Here is a 26,565-nt window from a genome sequence, read left to right on the forward strand (position 1 = left end):
AAGAAACTGTACCACCCCCGCTGATCTACGCAGGTGGCAGCTCTAATTTGGCTACTCGCATTGAGAAGTGCAACAGGGAGACTCTAGCTGTGGCGATAGCACAAACAAGGGGCAAATGGCAGCAGAGTGATAGGACAGGAGGCTGCTCAGCAAGGAGGAAGAGCGGGCTCCAGCATTCCTTTCAGTATAGCAAAACCCCTGCATGTTTCCTTTAAGGCACTGTCCTACCACGTTCTTCTCCCAGTTCTCCACAATGCTCCAAGCTGCAACTTAGCCCTCTGGTTACAGGGCTAAGCAACCGGAATTACATTTGTGCTTTGGAATGATGGAACCAGTATCATACACATGTCCTCTAAGAATATTTTCTTCTATTATTAATTTGTAACTACTGTATATAAAATTCATTAAATTAGGCAAATATTGACTCAGTAAGAGTATTCAGTCTGCTGTTTGTCATTTAGGAGGCACCTCTTTATCCTCTGCCCCATGTTTACTGATCATATGAGGAGGTCTTTGAGCAGACAGGAGCCAGAACTAATAGCCAGTTTACAATTGTTCCCCAGCTTTTCAAAACAGCCATCCAAATCACAGTTACTTATAAGGCCCTGATCCTGCAAACACTAATGTGCGTGAGTAACCTTACACACATGTGTAGTCCCATTGTGTGTCTAATTCTAAACTTTTTCTTTCTCTTCCTACTTCCTGGCAGTGACTAGTAAAAAATCTTAGTGGGGAGGGAGTCTTTGTACCTGAACCCCACCACATGCTCAAATATTGTGAATTATTTGAGGTTGCCATGTTTGCTGCATGATTTCTTCTTTCTTTGCCATATAGTTCCTCTTTTTTTAAAAAAAATGAAAATAAACTCAGTTTTGTCTTTTCAAACCATTTGTTTGGCTTCAAAGGGATAATTGCATGTGGATACACAATTAAATGTGCGATTAGACACACAATTGGAAATACAAATAAATATACTCTGGTACGCAGATCTAAGTTATAAACAGAAAGTTACTTGGCATCGTGAATAGCAGTTAGCCAGGTATTAGTTAGTCAAAGCTGACTTTAGTACAAGTCAGCTGGAACTAGATATGGTCAGGAGTTTTCTGACAAAATGTTTTTTTATTGGAAAATGCCAGTTTGTCAAAGCCAAAACTTTCTGTAGGAATGTGCTAGTTTTGATAAAACTTCTGTCAAGTTCCTTAAGTCCAGGGTGGAATGTTAGGAGGCAGGTGAGAGAGAGTGAGCCACAGACCAGAATAGCTAATATCCCAGTAGTTAAGACACTCCTTTGGGATGTGGGAGACCAAGGTTCTAGACCCTGCTCTGCCTGATTTAGAGCAGGGATTTGAACCTGACTCTCATGTTCCAGGTTAGTGCCCTAACCAATGGGCAGTTGGATCTTCTTGTCTTTCATGTTGGAGCTCTTCCACTCAGAACAGGGAGAAACTTTGAAATCTCAGAAAGCTTTGTGGGATGGGAGAATCTTTTTCTGCCTAGCTCTGTTTGGAGCACACGAAGCAGGTACTCAGATATTGGGCCAATATATACACACACATTTCTGTGACATTACATGGATAATGCATAAGTAGTTTAGGGTTTGTAGGTATTTGATGTACCTATTTTATATACCAATAGGAAAGGGTTATACGACATGTGGGGCAGCATTGATATATATGGGTGTACATACAAATGACTAGTGTCTAATACGTAAGTAATTGGTGAATACACCAATATATAGTATGTGAATTCTTCATGTTAATAAATCCTCTGGAAGCTGGAATTATTTTTGGATGGTTTAGCTGAGGGCCGAAATTGTATGTTTGTCTAGTTTTTGTATTCGTTTTTGAAGTGTTTGTGATCTGCTGAAGCCCATTTCTGCTTAAACCAATCCTGGGATTCTCTGCTTCGGGCTGTTTTCTCTTCTTGTATTTCTTGTTTAGCCTCATGTTAACTGTAGGATTTTCTTTTGTGAGCCAGTAGTTTCTTAGTGTTTTTTTTATTCTTTACATCTTGAAAATAGCTGGGGCGCTAAAAAGTAAAACAAACAAAAAACAACATGAGGGTTAAAGTAATAACTTCTTAGGCCTTGTCTACGCTACCGCTACCAGTTAGTGAATACCACGCAATATTCATACTATGCAATATTGACCACAGATCGCTCTCCCGTCGACTCCCCTTGCGCTTTTCATTCAGGTGGAGTACAGGAGTCGATGGGAGAGCGATCTGCAGTCAGTTTTGCATGTCTTCACTAGACGTGCTAAATCGACTGCCAATGCACTGATTGCTGCGCGTCAATCCCCCGGTAAGTATAGACAAGCCCTCAGAAAATACTTTTCTAAGACACACAATCAAAAACGAACGCAATATTACTTGAATATATATCCTTAAAAGAGGTTCAAATTGGCTTCCCCCCCGCCCAGGCATTTATATTATCTTTCAAACGCTGGCTTCTTTTTAGGTGTGGAAATGCCCCTTTGGATCATTTGCCTCTGAACAGAATAACCACCATGCGAAAAAGATACAGGTGAGTTTGTTTCAGTTGCCACTACAGTATGTCATAATGAACTTTTCTAGTTGTCCATTTCACTAGCGCTATATCTCCCAGTTTTACCTGAACAAGTCTTTGGGCTTAATTGCTACAAGCAGCAAGCGCTGCAGCAGGGTGTGAAACACACTGCTCTGCGCGCAGCGCAAGCGCCAAGCGCCAGTGTCCAGTAATCCCAGCCAGCGCGAGCCGCGCCCTCAGCGCTGTATCCCATCCCCCAGGGAGCTGGGGAGGACAGGAGGAGCTGGGAGAGTTTCGCTGCGCGCGGCGCTTGACTACACTTAGCGCAAAGCGCTGCGCGCGCTGCGCTGCGCAGCAGCTTTGAAGAAGTGTAGCCATAGCCTTTGTGTATCAGAATCCGACTCATGCTTCACAAATAGCATGAGATTACGTTAGAGTGGAGTGAGCACAGCACTGGGAGCTCAGCACTGAGTTCTAATCCTGCCTCTGCCACTGACTCCTTAGGGTATACCTTAGTTAACCTCATCTGTAAAATGATACTTACCTAGAATTAGATAGGGCTTATACAGCACTTGAGCTGTTGAACATTATGTAAGAGCTGTATTAAATATTATTATTATTAGTGTAATTGGTAAATTTGTATTAAAAATTGGTATTAGTATCAAGTTCTATTGGATATCAAACATTTTATTAATATTATTGTTTCTTCTCATATAGGAATGGCCTAGGCCCAGTAAAAGAAGGAGAAGCACAGTATGCAGTAGTCCACTGCACTGGATATATCAAGGCCTGGCCGCCAGCAGGTAAAAGTTGCATTAAGGGCAGTATAGATAGTACTATGTACAAGACCAAACTGATCTCTAGAATCTATTGACCAACTTGCTAGTTAGACACAGTGGCTGGATTTTCAAAGGAGACTAAGGGAGTTAGGAGCCTAAGTGCAGTGTGATTTATGTACCTATCTCTCATAGGCTCCTTTGAAAATCCCAGCCTCAGTCTGATAAATCGATAATCTCAACCAGGTATCTGATTGTGTTAAAAGTTGCATGAGCAAGTTGATTTACTGCACTTGTTCAATTTGGCACACTGGATCTGGCCAACAGTCCATCAATATCTTGTTTCCTACACTTGATGTTTCAGAGGAAGGTGGAAAGAACCCATAAAACACCTGACCAAACTTGCTCCCTGTGGTTTACAGGTGATGCCCTGGTGCATGAGGTTGTACTGATATTCCAAAGTTAGCATTGCTGAGGGGTACAGAAAAACTGATCACACTCTTTGAATTAAATCAGGATTAAACATAGAGCAGTCACATGGAACCAGACTGATTTCAGCTGGTTAGTCCATGTACATCTCAGTTTGGAAAGCAGCACTAGCATTTTCCTGCAAATCAGAAAGTCAGTCAGTGTCATTGTTAATGCACATCCATATTCTCCTCAGTCTTTCAATATACTGCCCTGGTTCTCCACATACAACTGCCATTGATGTACACTGGCAGAGTATCAACTGTCATCTACAGGAGTTGCACACTCAGAATGAGAGTACCATATGACTACAGAAGTATAGCCCAAGATTTTCAAACTTAGGTGCCTAAATAAAAATGGCTTGATTTTCAGAGGTTTTGAGCACCTGCAGCTCTCATTGAAGCCAGTGGAAGCAGCAGGTACTCAGCACCTCTGAAAATCTGGCCAAAGCCAGTGCCTAGTTTTAGACACCCATGTTTGAAAATTTTGGCTTCAGTTTAGGTAAGTGTACACTCACTCACAAGTAATTTACTGAGTGGAGAATATTACAGTCTCCGCATCTTGATTAAGTTATTTTGGTTTATATGTGGGTTTTGGGAAACAAGTCCTTACATGCTGCTTTGAACAGCAATGAAAAAACCACTCACCTACTGTAATTCAGTATTACAAATGCGAATATTTACAGCGGAGAAGAGTCTGAACACAAAGGGAGACTAAATGGAGACCAGTCCAACATCATGAAGGGATAATTTGGCTGCCCTTAGGATTTGCAGGAGTTGAATATTTTAATATTCTTTTTAATATGTCGATTCCTGTTGAACAAGAGGTCTTGCCCTTTTGTGGTTATAGGCTGAGTATACCGCAGACATTATTCAGGCTACTCCAGGGATTAGGTGTGCCAAAAATCCCATTACACTAAATCTGTACGTTGTTTGTTTGTGCAGATTTTAACTTGCAGTTTTATTTTTCTTATTGATTCTGTGCAGATTTATATTTTCAAAGGTTATATAATTATCATCTCACTCTCTCAGAGAGAGAGAGAGATGTACAAAAATTAAAATGATGCATCCTCTTGGAATTTCATCAGCCTTCAGACAAGCATAATTCAGACCACATGTCATCTGCCAGTACTTTGGAACCACAAAGGAGTGTATAAGTCCCTCCTTGCATTCCCAACTGCTGGTAATAAGATTGCTAAAGCTCATACAATGTAAATTAGTGTATCGTGACTGTCAAAATGTTTCAAAGTCATTTTTATCTCCTGGACAGAGTAAACAGAAGTCTTAAGTCCTGTAACAAAATGTCTTTTTTTGCTTTAAGAAAAGTTCAGTTTTTAGCGTTTTTTCTCTTGATACTTTCAAATGCAAGTGAATTAAATTGTCATATACAAAATGGACAACCAGAGAAGTACACCTCGTCATGCTTAATGGGATACATTAGTTACTTGGGTGGTAAAGATGGTTAATTGGCACCCATCACTACAGACCCTACACTGATGATAAATGCATTGAAGTGGACCACAGTGATAGCGTGGAATGAAAGCAGGGTCAATGGAGCCAAGTGCAGTCAAATGCAGTACATGGCTTAAAGTAACCTAACAACAATGCAACATTTGGTTACCTCTCGTTGAGGAGATGAGCAAGGTGCTGTAATCCAGGAGATGTGTTGGCTTCTAACATTTTTTAATGGGATCTCAGTTGCCTTTTATGGGATCTTGCAGTCTTGTTTTTAACCACACTCCCACTGCTCAGACCAACAGCATGTGCTGTGTTGTCTTTTTGAGGTCATACTGTGAAAAGTAGGGTTTCCTTTTCCACATGGCAAATTTTGCATGTTTACTCTGTGTCTTGTGTTGTACTCTTTTGTGCTGGAAGGTATCATGCAACTTGTTGACTTTTTGGTGTATCCGAGGGCAGAATTTGGCCCCTAGGTAGGTTTTGGGTAATCCGTGGCAATGTAACTACATGTATTAGCATATTACCATTCAAAATGTTATAATTTGCAACATACGCTAGTAACTTAAATGTAGAGGAAATCGGATTTGTTATCATTCCTCTACCTTGTAAAGAAATTACTTGAATTAAAACCACGTTTTGAGAGCAGCAAACATCTAGCTGTTGCATGCTTTCTTGAGCCTTTAGAATAAACGAGTTTGCGCCAAATGATAGGTGTTCTTAAAATATTCTGGGGGAAAGGATGATTTTCATACACATTGCCCTATGGGTACTCTAATAAAGGCCCCTCCACCCCTTTCAGATTTCATAAACTGGACTCTCCGCTATGCTGTCAATTTAAGTAGAATTTTCTGGAACAAAATATAAACGTTTCTTGCAAACATACTTAATATAGATTTGTTTGCCCGCTGGCATTGCCTCTCTTCTGGGTTCTGGTTATAAGAAAGCATTTTAGTTTCAATGAGAAAATAATTGAAAGGTTTTCACCCCCCTTGTCTGGAAATACCTGCACTCCTGGGGTTTATCACAGGACAAGGGGAAAGAAATTATTATTATTATTATTATTATTATTTTATTTTATTATTATTTTATTTCCAGAAGTCCCTGGATAGTATATTGGCAACATGTTACTATTCTCTTTAGCCACACAATAAGTACAACATGAGCAACAGTAGGACAGGGTTCTCTGGCACTGTCCTGTTAATGTGCCTCAATACAGGCCTGGAAGACCAGTTAGTTTAGCCTCCGAGGCTCATTCAGTCCTTCTTTTGAGAATATCCTTGATATTGCTAATTACTGCTAAGTTTGACTACGTTTGGTAGGGAATGGGGGGAGGGTGGTAGATGTGGATCCCTCTATTAAAAATACAGGATGAAATTCTCTTCTGGTTTAATTCTGTTGACTTCCAGCAGAGAATTTGGTCCTCGGAATATAAATGATGATGTGGACCTTTTACTTATTGAAAGGGAAACTAACATTTAATTACCTGTCAGAGCCTAAAAGAATATGAAAGGTCTTCCCTTGCACCACTGGTACACCCGCACCCTATTGAACTGTGCTATTAGGGAGTGAAGCCTGGAACAAAGAATCACATTTTGATGCCTAAGTTCTCTGTCTAAAGTATAAAGGAAATTCTAACACCAAGACCTGGTTCTTCAGTCTTCATTCAAGCAAAACTCGCCACTCAAGTTAATGGGGTGCTTTATCTAAATAAAGACTGCAGGACTGAGCCACATGTGTTGATTGCCAACATGAAATAATGATAATAATAATTATGAAATATAAATAATAATAAAAATTCCCCCTGTGCCTAGATGGTCGGTCAGACCCCAAATCTTTTTTTTTTTTACTTTCAAAGAACAGTTAGACGTACATGTTCTCTCAGGGTCAGACTGCCCCTAGCCCGTACATAGGTGTGGGGAGAAAACAGGAGGTACTCACTGCAGCTCACACAAGAGCTGGGGACTTCCATAGTCCTTGCATCTGGGCACCTCCAGGAGAAGGCAAAGCTATGGCCCTACACGCACCCTCTTCACACTCTCTTGGAAAGGTGGCCGGACACATTAGAAGGTGCAGGCTGTATCGTCCCAAGGTGTGGGGCAGCTTGCAAACTCCATATGCTCTCTGCGGGTAGGGGGTTCCCCATGAGGCAGTGCAGCACCACACCACCCAAAGTACATAACCTGGCCATCAGTCTTTGTTTCTGGGTAAGTAACTGTAGGGGAAATGTAGATCTGTTTTTAGGAGCAAGTGGTATATTGGCCTTGTGCAGACTGTCTGCACAGGGGGTAAATTTCTCAAAACTATTCATTTGTCAAAAACTAAATGAAAAAGTTGGTTTTGGAAAAGCCAGACTCTCTTTTCCAGGGAGTTATATTATTTGCTTATTGTATGTGATGTATGTTATATTAAACAATGAAATACAGTGCTGAAATATTTTCAATATGGGGAAAAGACACACTATTTGAAACTAGCTGAGAATCCATTCCAGACTTTGATCCTACATTTGTTTTGTCTGCTGCCAACTGGCTATAAGAACCTGTGCTTCTGATTGCATGAGAAGTGTTGTAGCTAATAACCAAATGTACAAAATATACCAATTCTACTTTTTTCCAATCTGTTATTTTAAAATTTAATTTAAAACAAGCATTTGCCTTTTTTCAATTAAAGCATCATATTCCTGGAAGGAAATTAGTTTTATGTGATCCACATGATGTTTTCCTAATAGTTTTATTCATCACATAGCAGTGGGTGGAAAATATTTAGTTGAGAGAAACTACAGTGTGTCAGCATGTTGCTGGTTTTGTAAAGAATAGATCAAATCCAAGACCAATGTTTTTTCCAAAGGGAAACTGCAGGGAAGTCATTGTCATCAGAAGGTTCAAATAGATGGGTACCTTAGGGCACTTAAAGATTGAAAATCCTAGTAAACAAAGTTTCAGATAATTCAGAATTCTGTATGTCTTTTGGGTGATGGGTTTTTTTTTTTGGAGGGGGGAGGGGGTTGGTTTTGTTTTTAGCTTTTTGTCTTGCAATTATTGATTCATTTCTAGTCTTCCAAGTCAGACTTACAGTAACTGCTTAGCCACAAAATGCCAAAGTAGTTAGGTTAGTTTAAAGTTTTGGCCTGAATCAAAAAGTTTGTGCAAAACTGTTCCTTTTAACAAAACAAAACAAAAAATATTTGCTTGAAAACTCTTTACAGCACTGTAATTGTTAATGCTTATTAAAAAATGACTCCTTCTCCTTTGGAATTTTTCACAAGTACTCTTTCCCCCATGCCCTCCAATTTTAAGACCCACTGAAATTTTTTTTGGTCCTTTTTGATTTTTTGAGGACTTAGATTCCTGCATACACCTATTCAAGAGGTATTATGATCTTTTAAAGTGCCATGCACATGAATGGTACTGTACAGGTAATAATAATTGATGGAAGTATAAAATAATGTGTAGCCATGCAGTGGTACATCGTGTACGTTTTAATTCCACTGTTACGAACAATCATAAAATATCTATTTTTCAGTTTAATATAGTGCAGCGATTCTCAAACTGTGGGTCAAGACCGCAGAGTGGGTCGCGACCCCGTTTTTATGAGGTTGCTAGGGCTGGTATAGACTGGCTGAGGCCCAGGGCCAAAGCCCAGGCCCGAGGGCTTCAGCCCTGGGCAGCAGGCTCAGGTTACAGGCCCCCTGGCCTGGGGAGGTGGGGCTTTGGTTTTGCCAGCCTCCGGGGTGGCAGGGCTTGGGCGGGCTCAGGCTTTGATCCCCCATCCCGGGGTCCTGTAGTAATTTTTGTTGTCAGAAGGGGGTCATGGTGCAATGAAGTTTGTGAACCCCTGATCTAGTGAAACCACAAATTCACAAGTCATTATTCTGCACCTATACATACACATGGAGTACAGGGTTGTGGGGTTGCAGGAGGACAGGAGATAATGGCATTCTGTTGTTAAGACCAAGTTGGAAACTCATCAGGGACTGTTTAAAAAGTCACTTTTTTATGTAGGCTTAAACACATGCCTGTACCTTATGGGAAACTGCTTGTTAGCACACAGTGATACTGTTAAATTCAGCATGGCCTCTGGTTGCACAGAGTTCTATTTGTGGTTCATTTTCATGTTTAGCGCTGGAAGTTGTTGATGTTAATTGGGACAAGTATAGTGCTACATTTGTTCATTAGTAGTAGCATATGTTTTGATGTTGAGAAATAAAGTTTTCTAATGGCTACATGTAAGAATGTGAATAATGTGTGTTTATTCTGTTGATGTTATTAATAGACCAGTTTCATAGCCTTTCTCCTGGGTAAACATTTTTGGAACGCTTTTGGAATTACTAATTTTTAGGCAACTGCAGATTCTAACAAATCACATTGTATTAAAAGTTAGATGAATTAGTGATGGGGCCAGTGCACAGATCTTGTTTACCTATCCTTATGAAATCTGAGTACATTTAATAGGGAATATATTCTAGGTGAAGTACAGATCCCCTACGCACATTCACACTGGTGTAAGATAGCATCTTTATAACCATCAGCAAGAGAGTAGGGAAAACAGTTTCCATCCAGAACAAAAATATACTGCACGGAATCCTACCTATAATAGCACCTAAATTACTTTGAGCAGGCGAGCAGGTAATCATTTTGGCATATTTTTTGCTCTAGAAGCTTTGGGAAGGGTTAGCAATTCACTGGGTCATGTACTGATTAATTCCAGGCAGCTAGATTTTTATGCATAGTGTGTCTTGTGGGATAACCCAGCTAATAAATTTTCCACTCTGTTGCATGGACTTAATGTAATCCACCTCGCAAACAAACAAACAAACAAACAAAAAAGTGAATTTTAGAACAACAGTTCCCATTGCCAACACTGAGCTCAGTCAGGAATGGCATTTCTTTGCTAGGTTTAATTTTGGAGATTGTTTATGTTGCTTTGGGTTTATTGGGGCAGTCATGGACCTGAACCAAGTTCCAAAAAAGGGAAAGTGTTATTGAACACATGAGCAAAAAGATTATGAAAAATGGAAACCATCCAGCTGCATAGCTTTTGCCTTGTTTCGTGGTATACTGTGTCTTTAAGGAAACTATAAGAAAGCTCATTGAAACTGAGAGGAAATACCTTAAAAATGTTATTTTTAGATTGAAAACACCATTATAAAAATGAGAGTCTTTGGCCAACATTATCCAACCTGACTGCCTAAATTTAAGAGCTTAAATACATATTTAGGCCAAAAAATATCAGAGGAGCTAAGCACCTTTAAATCCCATTGAAATCAGTGGGTAAAAGCAGGTCCTCAGCATCTCTGAAAATTAATCCCATAAACATCTCAAGGCAGAGGTGTCTCATATTTGTAAAAGTACACCTCTACCCAGATATAACACGAATTTGGATATAACGTGGTAAAGCAGTGCTCCGGGGGGTGGGCTGCGCACTCCGGCAGATCAAAGCAAGTTCACTATAAGGCGGTAAGGTTTTTTGGCTCCTGAGGACAGCATTATATTGGAGCAGAGGTGTATTGGCGGGGGGGGGCATGCAGCTCAAAATAAGTGATGTTGTATTAATAATAATCGTTGAGACCAATGTATATGCTCCTCCTGCTATTTCTGTTTCTTTCGTTGTCCATCATGACTTTTACATTTGTTTTTCCTGTGTACAGTTCTATTTTCAGATTGTTGTTCACAGAATTATAGGGGGAAGGGATAATGAATTCTGCTTAACATCTCCTGCAGATTGCACACAATTCCCAGGTTGACTACTTTTTGCCTCTGTGAGGAAATACAGTGTTCCTATGCAAAGAATTTTTTTTATATGTTTTTGGAGCCTGGCCTTTACTAATAGCCTGACTCCAGAATTTTATTTGTCAGTGTACAAAGCTTTAAGTACATGTGCTTGGTCCTTCTTTTTCAGGATACAGTTACCTCCATTTTCACAACAGGTAGCCAGACTTTGTCCGTGTGTGTGTTTTTAAGCTGCTTTATGCCTTCAGATGATGACAAAATTCAGTACTTGAGAAAGATTTCCACTGTGCATAAACACAGGAGTGAAAACAAAACCAAAAACCCTACACCATGCCTCAGTAGCTCTGTTTTCATATTGGTGCTTTATTTTATCCTTGGTGCAGATGTGTGTTAATGTCTTTCATTTGTGTATGGAGATGAATATTCTTCAGGCAGTGTGGAATGTGTAGTTAATAGAACAGAGATTGTATTATATTTGTTATAGATTGTAGTCATATTTGTTTTACTAAAGTTATTACTTTTTAACTTAACTATTGTATGGGCCTGATTCTTACTAACATTAAGACCTCTTTGAATCCCAAGAGTGTAAAGGGGCCTTGAAGTAGGTGTAAATGTAACTTGTGTTCACATTAAGAGTTCTTTACCCTGCCAGAGTTATGTAAGGATCCTTAGTGAAAATGAGAATCAAATCCTGAATTATCCAGGGACCGCCTTTTCCAAGTCTGCAAAATAAACTATTTGTTTGAAAAATAGTATGGACAAATGGAACTCAATGTGTTTTAAAACTCTCTATTTAATGTGTGATTCATTTAAAATGTTCCCTTAAGTTCGTATACTAGCTTGGTCTGTGCATAGAACTCCTGAGCATGGGTCAAAGGAAGTGTATGGCTTTTATTCAGGGACATCAAAGAGCTTTAAATGTAAAGAAGCTCATTAAGGGCCATATTAGGATCTGTGCATGCATTAAGAGGAAGGGCGCCGCATTGGGTAGGAAACGTGGGTTCTAGTCCCAGCTCTGCTTTTAACTTCTTGTACGCAGTGTTGTATCCATGTCGGTTCCGGGATATTAGAGACACAAGGTGGGCAAGAGCATGTTTTTTATTGGACCAACTTCTGCTGGTGAGAGAGTCAAGCTTTTGAGCTACACAGTTCTCTCGCGCTCTCCCTGTCACCAACAGAAGTTGGTCTGGTAAAAAATATTACCTCACCCATCTTGTGTACCTTGTGCCTCACTTTCACCATCTGTAGAAGGGGGACAATAAATCTTTTTCTCCATTGTAAAGTCCCTTTGAAATCTACAGGTGAAATCAGAGATAATTATAATAACCCGAGAGTCAGAATTTGGGCCTCAGAATGTAGTCTTCGCTATAAGCAATGAACAAGATGACAAGTGATTGAGTATATTGCACAAAATACTCATTATTTTCTTGCATATTCATGTATCATTTACTATATCTTATAACTGTGGGAAAGTGAAAAATACTTTCTGTGCCAATGTTCAGAAACTGTGTGGTCAAATAACACGGCTTATTAGTATGAACTGTTTATCTGGGAAACCTCATCACTCAAATTACTAGTGTTTTTAGGGTTTTTTTCATAAGCTATATCTGGTTCTTCTCTAAACAGTTCAAGATTGCATGCAGTGTGATTGACTTGTATTAGGAAGTATAAATGTCATGAGGATAATCTCTGAACATGATTGTTGCTTCATAACCGGTAGCTTACTTTGCAGTTACTTCACTAACACATTAAACTGCTTTTTTTAAATGTTTCATTCTCTGTTGTGTCTTAATTACAATAAACATTGGGAAAAGAGCTTGGAAATAGCTTAAAATAAATCAACAATGTTACCAATAGAAGAGTTTTTCCTAAATGTATCACAGGAAGTGGATAACTCAAAACTTAGATTGAGAAATCTACTTACTAAAGGCTTAACCGAATAATACCTAAACAACACTCATGTAAAGAGCATTTCTATTCATGTAACACGAGTGGAAAATAGCCTACACGTATGCCTTGTTGTTATTCATGTCTGTAATAGTTAATTCCATTGAAAAACTGAAAACAAATAGTTTAATGAAATACCCATGTTTTTCAATCTGCTATTTTCTTTCAGCATAACAAAACATGCTGGATATTTTATAATAAATGAAACTAATCCATTTAATACAAAGGCAGATAGCCAGCTGGTGTGTAATCCACATTGTACCTCTCTTTTAAAGCTGATATTTGGTGTATACTATACCAAAGAAAAATGCATAAATTACATCTTGCAGTAATAATCTGAAAAGAAATATTAATCAAAATATTATTGCCAGCATCAGAGACTAGCGGCTGTTGTGTATGTGGTTCTCTTTGTCTAACTGAAGCCAGAAGATAATGACTAGTTTGTAAAATTGAAAGCCTCTAAAAAAACAGGCAAGTGATTCTGTTTATTCACCTTTCCTAGCAGTAACAATGGTATTGTTGTTGTTGTTTATTTTAGGAATGACTATACCAGAAGAAGACGCAGAAGTGGGACAAGGTAGCAAATATTGCCTTGTGGCAATAGGGAGGCTTCAGGTAAAAACACTCTTTTATTACATCCACTGCTGCTAAAAACATTAGTCAATGTTGTAGTGTAGTTTTATATAAGATTCTGACAGGGTCTGGTTAGAAGATTAGTGTCTGTACCATGCCACAAAAAGCGCAAGACTATGATGTCTGTGCCCAGCCAAGTGACTCACTTGGAGTTGGATGGGCTGTAGAAATGATTCTTTCTGGAAGTTTCCTGGGTACCTGACAAGGGAAACGTCAGGGGGTGGGAACTGTTGTGTGTAGATTTTCTCTAGTTGCTGATTTAAAAGGCTAATTAACTGCCTGGAAAACCTGTAGTTGCAAAAGCTCATTTGAAAACAAAACTAATGCAGTCAAGAGGCCCTAAGTAGTTAAATGCTTTACAAAGCATAACTTTATTCCACACCAGGGGTCGGCAACCTTTCAGAAGTGGTGTGCCGAGTCTTCATGTATTCAGTCTAATTTAAGGTTTTGTGTGCCGGTGATACATTTTAATGTTTTTTAGAAGGTCTCTCTCTACAAGTCTATATATTATATAACTAAACTAGTGTTGTATTGTAAAATAAACAAGGTTTTCAAAATGTTTAAGAAGCTTCATTTAAAATTAAACTGATCTTACACCGCCGGCCCGCTCAGCCCACTGCTGGTCTGGGGTTCTGTTCACCTAGGCTGGCAGCAGGCTGAGTGGGGCCTGCGGCCGGGACCCCAGCTGGGACAGGTCCAGCAGCCAGAACACCAGACCGGCTGCAGGCTGAGTGGGGCCGGCGGCCAGGACCCCAGACCAGCAGTGGGCTGAGCGGCTCAGCCCACTGCCGCTCAGGGGTTCCATCCTCCGGCTCCTGCCAGCCGGGATCCCGGCTGCCGAACCGCTCACCCCGCTGCCGGTCTGGGGTCCCGGCCCTGCTCACATACAGTGGGTCCCTACCTTCTCCCTGGTTCTGGCCCATTCTCTTCCTCTCTCTGCACTGAGCTGAGGGTGAGAGCGCACTGAGCAGAGGGCTGGGGGTGAAGGGTCTGGACAGGAGCTAGAATGAGGGAGGGGACTCAGGATTGGGGCAGGACGTTTGAGTGTGGTGGCACTTACCTGGGCAGCTCCCATTTGGTGTGAGGGGTGCAGGTGGGAATGTGAGGGGGGGTGCAGGAGCTCCCGTTTGGTGCTCAGGGGGGGGGGGGGCATGTGCAGGGTGCATGGGATGTGGGGGCTGGGGCTGTGGGGGTGCAAGAGTCAGGGCTGGGGGCATGTGGGGGGGGTACAGTGTCAGGGCAGGGGGGGCTGTGTAAGTGTGGGGGTGCCAGAGTCAGGGCTGGGGTGGCGGGGGTGAAGGAGTCAAAAGAGGGGGGAGTGTGGGGGTGCAGGGCTCAGGGCAGAGGGCTGGGTGACTGCCCCCCCACAACCCCTAACCCCCCCACTCCTTGTCCCCTGACTACTCCCTCCTGGGACCACTGCCCCCCAGGACCCTATCCCCTATCTAAGCCTCCCTGTTCCTTGTCCCCTGACTGCCCCGCTAGGACCCTATCCCCTACCTGTCCCCTGACTGCCCCGACCCTTATCCACACCCCTGCCCCCAGACAAACCCTCTGGACTCCCACGCCCCATCCAACCACTCCCCTGCCTCCTGACAGCCCCCACCCAGAACTCCGGACCCATACAACCCCCATCCGCTCCCTGCCTGCCCCAACCCCTCTCCACACCCCTGCCTCCTGACAGCCCCTCCCCCCGAACTCCTGACTCATCCAGCCCCCCCAGCTCCTTGTCCCCTGACCACCCCCTCCAGAGACTGACCCCACCCTAACTGCCCCCCCAGAACCCTCCTTGCTCCCTGTCCCCTGACTGCCCTGACCCCTATCCACCTCCCACCCCCTAACAGACCCTGGGACTCCCATGCCCCATCCACCCCCCCTGCTCCCTGACTGCCCCCTCCAGAGACCCTGCCCCAGCCACCCCCCACCTCGGGATCTCACCCCTATCCAACCCACCCTGCTCCCTGTCCCCTGACTGCCCTGACCCCTATCCACCTCCCACCCCTAACAGACCCTGGGACTCCCATGCCCCATCCACCCCCTGCTCCCTGACTGCCCCCTCCAGAGACCTCGCCCAGCCACCCCCACCTCGGGATCTCACCCCTATCCAACCCATCCTGCTCCCTGTCCCCTGACTGCCCCCACCTCTTATCCAACCCCAGGCCCCGGTACCCTTACCATGAGGCTCCAGGCAGAGCCAGATATGCTGCCCCGTGGGAGCACGCAGCCCCGCCCCTCAGAATGCTGCGCGCGCAGCAGCAGGGCTCCGGATGAGCGGGGAGCGATTTTCCCTCCCCGCGGACCCAAACACTGTCTAGCAGGAGCACGCAGCCCCCGCCCCCAGAGCGCTGCGTGCGCGGCGGCAGGGCTCCGGGGGAAGGCAGGAGAGGGGCCGGCGGCTTGCTGCACTCGGCCGGACGCTCCAGCCTGGGAGCACAGACCCTATGGTTTGCCGCATCGGCAGGATTTTTAATGGCACACTGTAGTCCCGGCAGGCTGTAGTGTGCCATTAAAAATTGGCTCGCATGCCGTCTTTGGCACACGTGCCATAGGTTGCCGACCCCTGTTCTACACACATAAGCACTTAACATTGCTGAGATATTGTATGGCCGATCCATGCGCAGAAGTCCATTGAAAGTAGTGTAAATAGGATTTTACATCTTATTTGATCAATATATCCAAATTTGAGGCATTCTATGTGTCCCATATTTTCCCTCCCTTCATTCCTTGCTAATGGAGTCCTAGTGGATCAGAGTTTTGTACTGGAGCTGGAGCAGCAGTGGTGAACCTTTTCAATCATAATAAGGAAGCCATTTTTGTGTTCCTGTCTGGGAATCATGCCATTAGTAAAAACGTTTGATCCTAATGCATGGTTTTTGTTGGCCTTCACTCATGCCCATCTGTTAGGATGGCATTGTTCCCTCTTAACGGCAGAATGACAGTGTCATTGGAGCTGCCAAACCAATATCTGTTCAGATGAGCATCATACTGGAAATGTTATCACTTCTGCAGATAGTGTCTCCCGTGCGATACAATATTTTTGTGGCATTGCTGTGACATTTTTCACTTAATCACACTTGCATTCAAAGATAAAATACTCAAGTGGTGGACAGAAGGAAATTATGGAGTTTGCAGATGTTACAGATGCCAAAACAGACTCTTGCCCAGAATCCCATTAATAACTCATGGAGCATAAAAACATCTGTTCCATAAGAGAATCGCCAGCAGGCCCTCAGTGAGTGAAGGCAAGGGCAGGCAAGCAGTGGCTCAGTGGGCAAGTTTCATCACAAAGGAATCAAGGCGTACAAATTTTCAAACTGTGCCCTCCAAACAGTAAGCCATAAACTGACAGCTAATCACCTCCCTGCTCTATTAACTGGCGGTTTGATGCTATTGTGCTACAGAGCAGAAATTAAAAAGAGATTTTGTACAGATTGCTTGTGCCTCTTTACCAGACCTGGTTGTTTAGGATGAAAGAGAAAGTCAAAGTAAAGACAGTTCTTGCTCTTAGCACACGTAGAAATGGATAGAAGTAGATTAACTTGGCTGTCTGCATAGATCTAAAGTAGGAACCTGAAATGCTTCATTCTTTCTGAAGAGCCTTGATGAAAATTTACAGAAAATCTGTTTTTCTTTTAACGGTGATAGCTGCTGTGTTAGCATTATGCACTTAACGTTAGGTCTGTGTTGCAAGTGAAGGTGTGATTGTAGCATGGGGAGGCATACCTGTGCTATAATCACACCTCTTGCAGTGTAGACGTATCTTAAGAGCCCAATGGGAGAGAACTGTGTCACGGTTCTTTGGGAACTTCCTTGAATTAGCTGTTAGAACCTTCTTTTTGAGGCATCTTTAATAGGCTTGTTTTCATATTGTTCTGTTAGTCCAGGGTGCGTGTAATGGAGCGATGTTTTTGTGCTGTGGGCTAGACTGAAGCCATTTCAGTTTCATTTTATTCATGTCCTTGTTTTATTTATGAACCCTTTAAATAGTTGTCAATAAACTAACAGATTTTGTTATTTTAAATGAAAAAGCAACCTCTACTTATGGTGACTGTTCCTTTTCAAAATTATGTTTATCTGATTGTTTGTCCTAGGTAACTAGCTCACCTGTGTGCATGGACATGAATGGAATGTCTGTTCCTACCGAGTTCTTGTCTAGACACAACTCTGATGGAATAATCACATTTGTTGATCCAAGATGTATCAGCGTGATTGGCTACCAACCACAGGTCAGTTCCTAGTTTTAAAACTGAGAGATTGGTGAGAACTAATTAAATAAATAAATAAAAACATAACTTCCGAAAGATGCAACAGTTCAGCTGATCTCCAGCTGTTCGTATTCTATACACAGTCTTGTGTTGCGTCATTTATTTTGCTATACTGTTCACACATCCTTAAAATTAAGAGCTTTCCCCTTAATTATTACTGGATGATTTAGCTGGGGATTGGTCCTGCTTTGAGCAGGGGGTCGGACTAGATGACCTCCTGAGGTCCCTTCCAACCCTGATATTCTATGATTCTGTGAATTACAGGGGATATCATTGTATCCTTTTTGGATTCAGTGTTTTTTAGCACTGAATTGGTTCAAATCCTAGGCAGCTTTCAAATTCTGTCTTTCAAATTAAGACATTAAAGCAATATAAATTCTGCTGTGAGAGATTCTTACATTTGTCGATTTTAACTTCACTACCAGTTTATTGAACAACAAGCAGACCTCCATTATGAAGCTTATTTTCCTTGAGGCTCATGTCTGCTCCTTTGAATAAATATTAAGGTAATATAATTGGATACTAAATGAGCTGTGTCTTGGCTTTCTCATAGATAACATGCGGTTATCTTTTAATCTCAAAGAAAACTACAGTTTCCATATTGAAACAGTTGTAGTTCGCAAGCAAGACATTTTGTCCTTACCTGATCATTTTACTTTCCCTTTCATATTGATTTGAATTAGCTTTACTGTAAATTCTTCAAACAAAACAGTATATTAAAGTGTGTGTTATTGGATTAATAGAGGATTTCAGTGTTCTCAGGGCTATCAACCTGGCACCTTTTAACAAGCATAAAAAATTCACTTAAAACTGTTTTTAAAGGAAATACATATGTCTTTGCAACAGCCTAAATGCAATGTAGGGCACCAATCCTGCAAACCCTGACTCAGGTGAGTAGTCCAATTGAAGGTAATGTGACTATGTGTGTGAGCAAGGATTACTCTCTAAACTAAAGCCTTGTAGGATCAGCACACAGGTTTGTATTTTTACAGTTTTATATTGTGTTTTACTAGGATCTTCTGGGAAAAGACATTTTAGAATTCTGCCATCCAGAAGATCAGAGCCATTTGAGAGAGAGTTTCCAACAGGTACTGTCCTACAGTTATTTATTTTTTTCTAGTTTTTATGCAGAACCTAGCGTTCATTTCTCAATACCAGGGTCAGTTCTGATATCTAGGAGCGGTGGGTGTATCGCATGGGGTAATTCCTATTAATATTAATCTCTTTAAATCCAGTAGTTTAAACTGGATTATACACACACCTTCAAGGTGCTACATTTTCAGAAAAATAGCATTGTTTTAAATGTTCTTTTCATTCTTATTTCTAAAATATAAATGAATATTCAGGGCATGGTTAGAGCCATAGTGTGGCTCCAGATATGCCTGCGTAGAGCCCACTGAAGTCAATAGGAGCCACAAGGGGTTGGTTGTCTTCAGCAAGAATATGGTTTTTTGAGTTGAAACTGGCTCCATTCCCATGTGTTTTTTAAACCAGATATTTAAGAGGAAAATACTAAAACAGCAAATCAGAAACAGATACAGGAACGTACACACCCAGAGAGAGGAATTTTCAGATACACTCAGGGCTGGCCTAACTCCGCTCCCAATAATGTCAGTGGGAATTTCACCATTGACTTCTATGGGAATACCCACAGGCCAGCGCTGAGTGCTTTTGAAAATCCCATCTATAATAGATCCTGTGGTCTAAATTCTCCGCTGGTGTAAATTGGCACCACTCCATAAACTTCAGTAGAGCAGTCCCAGTTTTACCCAGCTATGAATTTGGCCCTCTATAAATCATTTAAAGAAATGAAATACAGAATAAAGTAATAAAAGGCACATAACATATGGAAGTGGTTCTCAGTCTGGATTCAGGTTAGCAGTGGATTTATATAGACGATTATCTATTTAAAGCATGGCACAAAACTAATTAAACCCCATAAAACCTGTATGAGGAAGATAATTCATACAATACTATTCCCATTTTATAGACTGAGAATCTGCAACTCAGAGGTTATGTCTGTGCTGCAGTCAGGAGTGTGATTACAGCATGTGTAGATGTATAACTGGGCTAGCTTTGATTTAGCGAGCTTGCTAAAAACAGCTGTGAAGTTTCAGCATCACGGGCTAGCCACCTAAGTACAAGCCTGCCCAGGACCCTGGGTACATTCTTGGATGGCTAGCCCATGCTGCCATTTGTGTTGGCACAGCTTCACTGCTATTTTTAGCAAGCCAGCTAGATGAAAGCTAGCTTGGGTATGTCTGCATATACTGTAAACAATCGCACATCCTGACTCCAGTGTAAACATACCCCGAGACGCCCAATCTAGCCGCAATGGAAGTTAATGAATATACACTCAGTGACTTCAGTGGGAGTTAGATCAGGCCATAAGGGCCTCCTGATACTGCACCATTGAAGTCCGTGGGAGTTCAGCCATTGACTCCATTGGAACTATTCACGTGCTTGTAGTTATTCATTAGTTTTAAGTATTTTGATGGATCAAGGCTTAAGTGTCTTGTTCAGGGTCACACTGCAAGCTGTTGGAAGAGCCAGAGATTAAAGTGTGGAGTAGCAGGCTTTGCAGCCCAGGTTCAATCCACTAAATCATTTTGCCTCTATTTTGGTGGAGAATTCTTTCTTTGAATATTTATATTCAGTACAGTAGCAATGCAATCCAGGCTGTTTCCATCAATGACTTAAAGACTGAATGAAACAATTTAACCATACACCAGATGGTTTTCATTTCTGAAGAATTTTTTTGTTTTTTAATAGAGGTTAAACATTAGCTTTGAATCTTCTTGTGTTGTTGTGTTTGTGTGCACTGTTTTAAGACAGTTCAGGTTTTTCCCACCAAAGATTCCCATGCTTTATATATTATTACAAAGTTAGTGTTTGCTTATTTCAGATTGCAGAGCAATAGATCGTTAGTTTTGTTTTGTTATTGGTAGTTTGGCCTTAAGAATTTTTTTTATTAAAATGGTAACTATTATTTCCAGCAACCTTTGTTTAAAATCCTCTGTAAAGTTGACATTTTTAAATTGCTGATGCTGTCAAAAGCAGGTTGGTGCATAGCAGAGTGAGAGGGATTTGCAGTTGTTGGTTGATTGCCAGCATCCATCTCAGAGCCTTTACTTCCTTGAGAAGATAAATTCATTCATCGGGGTGGGAAAATTAAGGCAGAATGATATGTTCTCAAGGCCAAGAACAACAAATAGAGTTCTGTATCAAAAGGTTCCAGAGGACAGCTATCTAATATCCAGTAGGAAAACGTTCAGAATGGACACCAACACAAGTTCTGTAGTCTTTGCAGTGGGTGTGGTGGTAGAACATTTGTTGATAAAAGGATATGGTTTATTGGATTGAAACTACAAAAGGATGTATTTTAAGTAAAACATTAACCCTGAGCTTTCAGGAGGATGAATAGGTTTTATTGTTCTGGGCATAGTTAGTAGGATGAATAGGTTTTATTATTCTGGGCATTACTGGAGTTTGTCTCTCTTCCTTATGTTCTGTCTGTAACCAGGGATCCAGTGGATCAATTTAAAATAGAACCTTTTGAAAAAATCAGGTTAGAGCAATTCTCCCGCCCAAACTGCTTGTCAGCGGCCAGATGGAGTAAACACCAGATTTCTTCAAGGATAACTCCTGTTAGCAAAGTCAGGCTACAGACACTAATAAACAAACAAATCCTAATGGGTCAGGATTAGGATTCCACTATGGGGTGCAGCGTTTGTTTGCATAGAATCTCCTCCTTCCTTCCTGAGGCATTACATGACCTAGCCTGCTGTAAAACTGCAGAAAATAATTGCATGTGGTCCAGCTAAGTTTCAGCTGAATGGCTTAGCCAGATCTCAAGAAACGTAACATTTCTTCTGAATTAGACCCAGACTATCAGATAATGGACAAGACATAATATGATCACAGTGCAGCTATGAGAGGAAAGGTTCTTTACACCAGGGGTTCTCAATCTTTTTCTTTCTGTGCCTCCCCGCAGCCCCACCACGTGCTATAAAAATTCCACAGCCCAGCTGTGCCACAAAAACAGTTGTTCTGCATATCAAAGTCAGGGCTGGCGTTAAGGGGTAGCAATTGCCCAGGGCCCCATGCCACAGGGGGCATCGCAAAGCTAAGTTGCTCAGGCTTTGGCTTCAGCCCCAGGGCTTTGACTTTCTGCACTCGGCCCTAGCGAGTCTAACACCAGCCCTGCTTGGCAGCCCCCCCGAAACCTGCTTGCGGCCCCCCAGGTGCCCTGGATTGCTGGTTGAGAACCACTGCTTTAGAACTTATTTGTTTAGTTTATTTCTGTTTTAAAGTCAGTTGTGTATGTCACAGTGAGAGATGGGCCCAAGCCGCAAAATTTGGATCCAGAGCCAAGCTTTCGAGAGAGTTCATGGGGTTTGGGATCGAATGGTCCATTCTGGGATCATCTGTTGTTTCGTCATCAAAGCCTCATTGTGTCCCCTGTAGGACAAGATTCCACTCTTGTGACAAATTCTTCCTTTATTACACACACACACAACTATCATTGACTTCAGAGGAACTTGTGCAACCAAGGGTGGAACTTTGGTCCTGTATTACCAAACATCCCAATTCTGGTTTAGATAACAATGTTAACTTGTTACTCCGTCTTTGTCAAAAAAGCCTTAAGTTGTATTATAATGGAGCAGGTATTCAGAGTGTTCGTTCCACTGTAAGCATGGCCTGTCTTCCATCCCTCCTCCTTGTGAAAATGCTGGCACATTGCCATGCTAATTATTCACAGTCTTAGAGATGTCCTTTGTCTCGATTTACTGTTTTGCTTGTTTGTTTGTTTCCAAGTCTCATCATATGATGTAAGTCATATCAAAACCCGGAGAAGCTATATTTCTTCTTTGAGCGGTTGCAGACATATGTTCCTCTCAGGTGTTCATGCCTAGCACACCAGAGACACAGACTTTTTTCCCCACAGCAGTACTAGCTGGGGCAGTGTGCTCACCCTATGCCTCCTCGTGGTTTTTTGTCTCTGCCTTTCACTTATGTAATTATTTATCTTGTCCCTGTCACGTCCTTCCTGTCTTTTTCTAGATCTTCAGTTAACCTTTTTCTTCTGTAGTTTTTGTTCTTAGTGCTGGGTTTCTTACTCAAGGGTTTTCTTGGTAGAGTTTTGTAATGTTCTTCCTGATTTCTTCTCCCAGGTTTATTCCTATTACTTTGTACAGATTTAAACAGTACTTTTTATTTCTGCATTCAAATCGCTCTTGTTTCTTTTTCCGCCCTCTGGCAATTGTCTCACCTGTTTAGTGGGGTGACTATGGATTTTCATCATCTTTATCCTGGCCAATATTTTCCTGTCGGTGCTTATTCATGAGATCAGTGTTTGAAGAAATCCCAAGGGGAAGAATTCTAAGCCCTTAATCATTTATTGGAGAATTGTTATGTTATATGGGAGTTTAAAGCAGCTGGATAAATTCAGTGCTGTTCTGTGCCACTTTTTTTTCTTTATTTGTTGTAAAAATGATGGTACAATGGAGACAAAACCTGAAATAAACTTGTTTTTGTGCCTACCTACATGCAGGAAAGAAATAGGCAAAATTTTAAAACAGTCACTATCACTGCTAAGAACAAGTGAGGAGTCCAATGGAAGATTTGGCGATACAAGGAATACAGGAGCAGAGCCAGATCCTCGGCCCCAGCTAACGAGCAGAACAAAAGAGACTTAAAATGCCCTAAAGTTCAGTTGACTTGAGTTGGTTTTCCATCGTAAAAATTGACCAAAGGTCCTTTGGCTGTATGTCCATAACTCCCTGTGGTTTGCTCTTTCTCAGTGCTCAAGGATTTATGCATGTAACTTCCTCACATGGCGAGATAAGAACGGGCGCTTCTTGAGAGAGGGAATAGATTTTTGAAGAACCTTATATTTGTGTGGTGATGTTCATGGGTATCGCAAGAGGGGAGTATATAATGTATTTGGAGCCTATAGCTAGATTGTGTCTGAATGCGTGAACTACATGAGAACAAAGAATCTTCCAACCCAGAAGATGGGCAGATATGTCTTGACCATCCAGACATCAAAAGACATGACTGTAATGAGCAGTTGTATGGGCTCCAGCTGCTTTGACTGTGCTGTCTTTCAAAAACATCCAAGAAGAATGGATGTAGCCTAGGGATATATTGATAGACTTTACCCAGGGGATATGGGAGGTAGACGTTCAGGAATTTAAATGGTTATAGACAGAGGTGCTTCAGAATCAGATGCTTTGGCATGCCACATCTGACAGAAAATTTTAAACATTGCAATGGAAGCGTGTCTGACTTTTAGCATGTTTTGAAGAAAAGTAAAGTATGTTTCCTAAGTACCCCTTCCTTAGAGTTTTTCCTTAGCTATGATACTAAAGTGTGAGTGGTGCAATGCAAATATAACAGGTAGCCAAGCAGCCAAGTGGAATTGTAAGTAGTCAGACAACCTCGTGAAAATTAGTGTTTTCTCTTGGCATTTGTTTTGTACATTGTGCAAAATTTATTTTCTGATTATTTGTAAATATTCATATGATAAAAGATGCTGTGGTTTTATTTCTCTCATAATATATTTTGATATGTGTTCCACGGTAAAGCCTTGTTGTAATGCCTTCCCATTGGGATAAAGACACAATCCATTGGTCTTTATATGTAAATTGGAAGAGGGTATTTTGTAATCCTTGATATGTCGGTTTAGTCCTTATGGGGCTAATTGCAAACAGAGAATGGATTTGGGTTGTTGGGTTTGTATAAAGAATACATCCAAATTGTATCTGTATCTTTGCACAGTTTCAGTCTGAAATCCACTAATTATTGGTGGTGTATTATTTGTTTCTACATCAGGTATCAGTCTGCTGTCTCTAACCTTTACAAAAACTTTTTCAGGTTGTTAAACTGAAAGGCCAAGTCCTATCTGTGATGTATCGTTTTCGTACCAAAAACCGGGAGTGGATGTTAATCAGGACCAGCAGCTTCACTTTTCAGAATCCTTATTCTGATGAGATTGAATACATCATTTGCACCAACACGAACGTTAAGTATGTTCTTTTCATGGAGCTTGAAACGCTTTTTTTTATAAAGAATTTAACCCTACTGTTCTAACCTGAATTTGAGTTTTTACATGGGTTCTCATGGTGGCTTATTTCTAGTTGCATTCATTTATGCTTATCCCAAATGGTAGTCAGGTTGCCTACAGTACAAGTTCTCACAAATAAATGTTTCCGTTTACCATATATTGCTGCATATGATGTGTCATTAGCGTATGGGTGCATCGCAGATTAAAAACAAATAACTGTAACTCATGAAATCAGAAAAGCCCAACAGGCTTGATCCAGCCTGCACTGAAGGCTTGAATAAGGCCTCCAGCAACACCACATCTGCCCAGAGCAGGATAGCTTAGAGAATTAATAATAAGGGTTGGCGATTTTCTCCTCATGGTAGCTAGTGCAGATCCAGTTCAGTTCAGTTCTGTTCAGTTGTGAGACTGCAGAAAAGTTAGCCCAGTTCATAAGCCCAAAGGGAAAGCTGCAGAGCTCCTTAAAGGAATGGCAAGTTCATGTAAACAAGTTTCCTGCTTCTTGTGTGCTATAACTGTGTACAGGTCCTAGACCTGGTCCTCTTCTCCTTGACTCATCCCTACTACCTTGCAGCCAGCAATAGTTTGCTAGAGTAACTCCTGAACGGCCCATGGTAGGAGAAGGTTGGCACTTACTTGGAGTTGGGGTAGAGGTTACAAAGATGAACAGCTCCTTTGATTCTTTTCATTGGCAGGATCACAGCAGCAGCATGTGTTAAATTGTCAGCTTAATGCCACCCCAGTCCTTTAGAGCCATGTGCTCAAATCACTGAGAGTCTGAATTATTCTGGGCACAATCTGTGACTACACCCACGAGAAAGGTTTAAGATGTTTAATCCCCAAACTGGTATTGTAGAGCTGCTTCCAAAGAAGTTCCCCTCAGAATCCAGTGCAGCATAACCTCATAACACAGACTTTCAGAGCCAGCAGCTGCAGAAGCTAACCTGAGATGTTTTCTTCTGTTATGGATCTTTTCCAAATAAAATAATAATCTGATGTTTTAAAATGTGCTTTGGACTAAACTGGGTGTTTTTTTAACAAGTTTAAAATTCAAAGGGAAAGTTTGAGATCTGTGTTACAAACCTGTTAGAATGTGTAATGGAGATCTCAAACAGGCACTTAACTAATGTAGATAGGCACTGATAATTTCACTATCACAGCAAACTCTCCTCTGGCTTTGCATTTTATAAATATGGTAAGTGTTCTTCCTCTGTTTCAACTATCACCCTGTATTCTACCTCAGGGGCCAGCAACCTTTCAGAAGTAGTGGGCCGAGTCTTCATTTATTCACTCTAATTTAAGGTTTCGCATGCCAGTAATACATTGTAACGTTTTTAGAAGGTCTCTATCTATAAGTCTATAATATATAACTAAACTATTGTTGTATGTAAAGTAAATAAGGTTTTTTAAATGGTTAAGAAGCTTCATTTAAAATAAAATGCAGAGCCCCCCGGGCCCCCCGACCAGTGGCCAGGATCCAGGCAGTGTGAGTGCCACTGAAAATCAGATCGCGTGCCGCCTTCGGCACCCGTGCCATAGGTTGCCTACCCCTGTTCTACCCTTGTTGCTTAGAGCGTTTTGACAATGACATAGGGTTGGACACTAAGGCCACTTGTAACCCAGCCTCGCTACCCTCATGTGCCCATTTTTGCATATCCTACCTGTTAGCCTATGCACCAGAGTTTATAAGGCCTGTAACTTGGTTATGAGTTAAACTC

General features: G+C 41.5%; 1 protein-coding gene across 5 annotated transcripts in view; it reads left to right on the forward strand.

The window, feature by feature from the left end:
- Nucleotides 1-26,565, forward strand: part of ARNT2 (aryl hydrocarbon receptor nuclear translocator 2) — a 149,708-nt gene that overhangs the window by 86,507 nt on the left and 36,636 nt on the right. For all 5 annotated transcript variants that reach the window (XR_005585543.1, XM_039491847.1, XM_039491845.1 and 2 more), the window contains exons 7-12: nt 2,459-2,524; nt 3,224-3,309; nt 13,419-13,495; nt 17,605-17,739; nt 18,792-18,866; nt 24,658-24,809. Coding sequence is in view for 4 of the 5 variants with exons in the window: in XM_039491847.1 (XP_039347781.1) it covers nt 2,459-2,524; nt 3,224-3,309; nt 13,419-13,495; nt 17,605-17,739; nt 18,792-18,866; nt 24,658-24,809 (591 nt within the window). In the remaining variant the exon portion in view is untranslated. The remainder of the gene's footprint in view (nt 1-2,458; nt 2,525-3,223; nt 3,310-13,418; nt 13,496-17,604; nt 17,740-18,791; nt 18,867-24,657; nt 24,810-26,565) is intronic.

The sequence above is a fragment of the Mauremys reevesii genome, linkage group 10 (assembly GCF_016161935.1).
Source record: "Mauremys reevesii isolate NIE-2019 linkage group 10, ASM1616193v1, whole genome shotgun sequence".
In the NCBI taxonomy this organism is placed as follows: domain Eukaryota; kingdom Metazoa; phylum Chordata; order Testudines; family Geoemydidae; genus Mauremys; species Mauremys reevesii.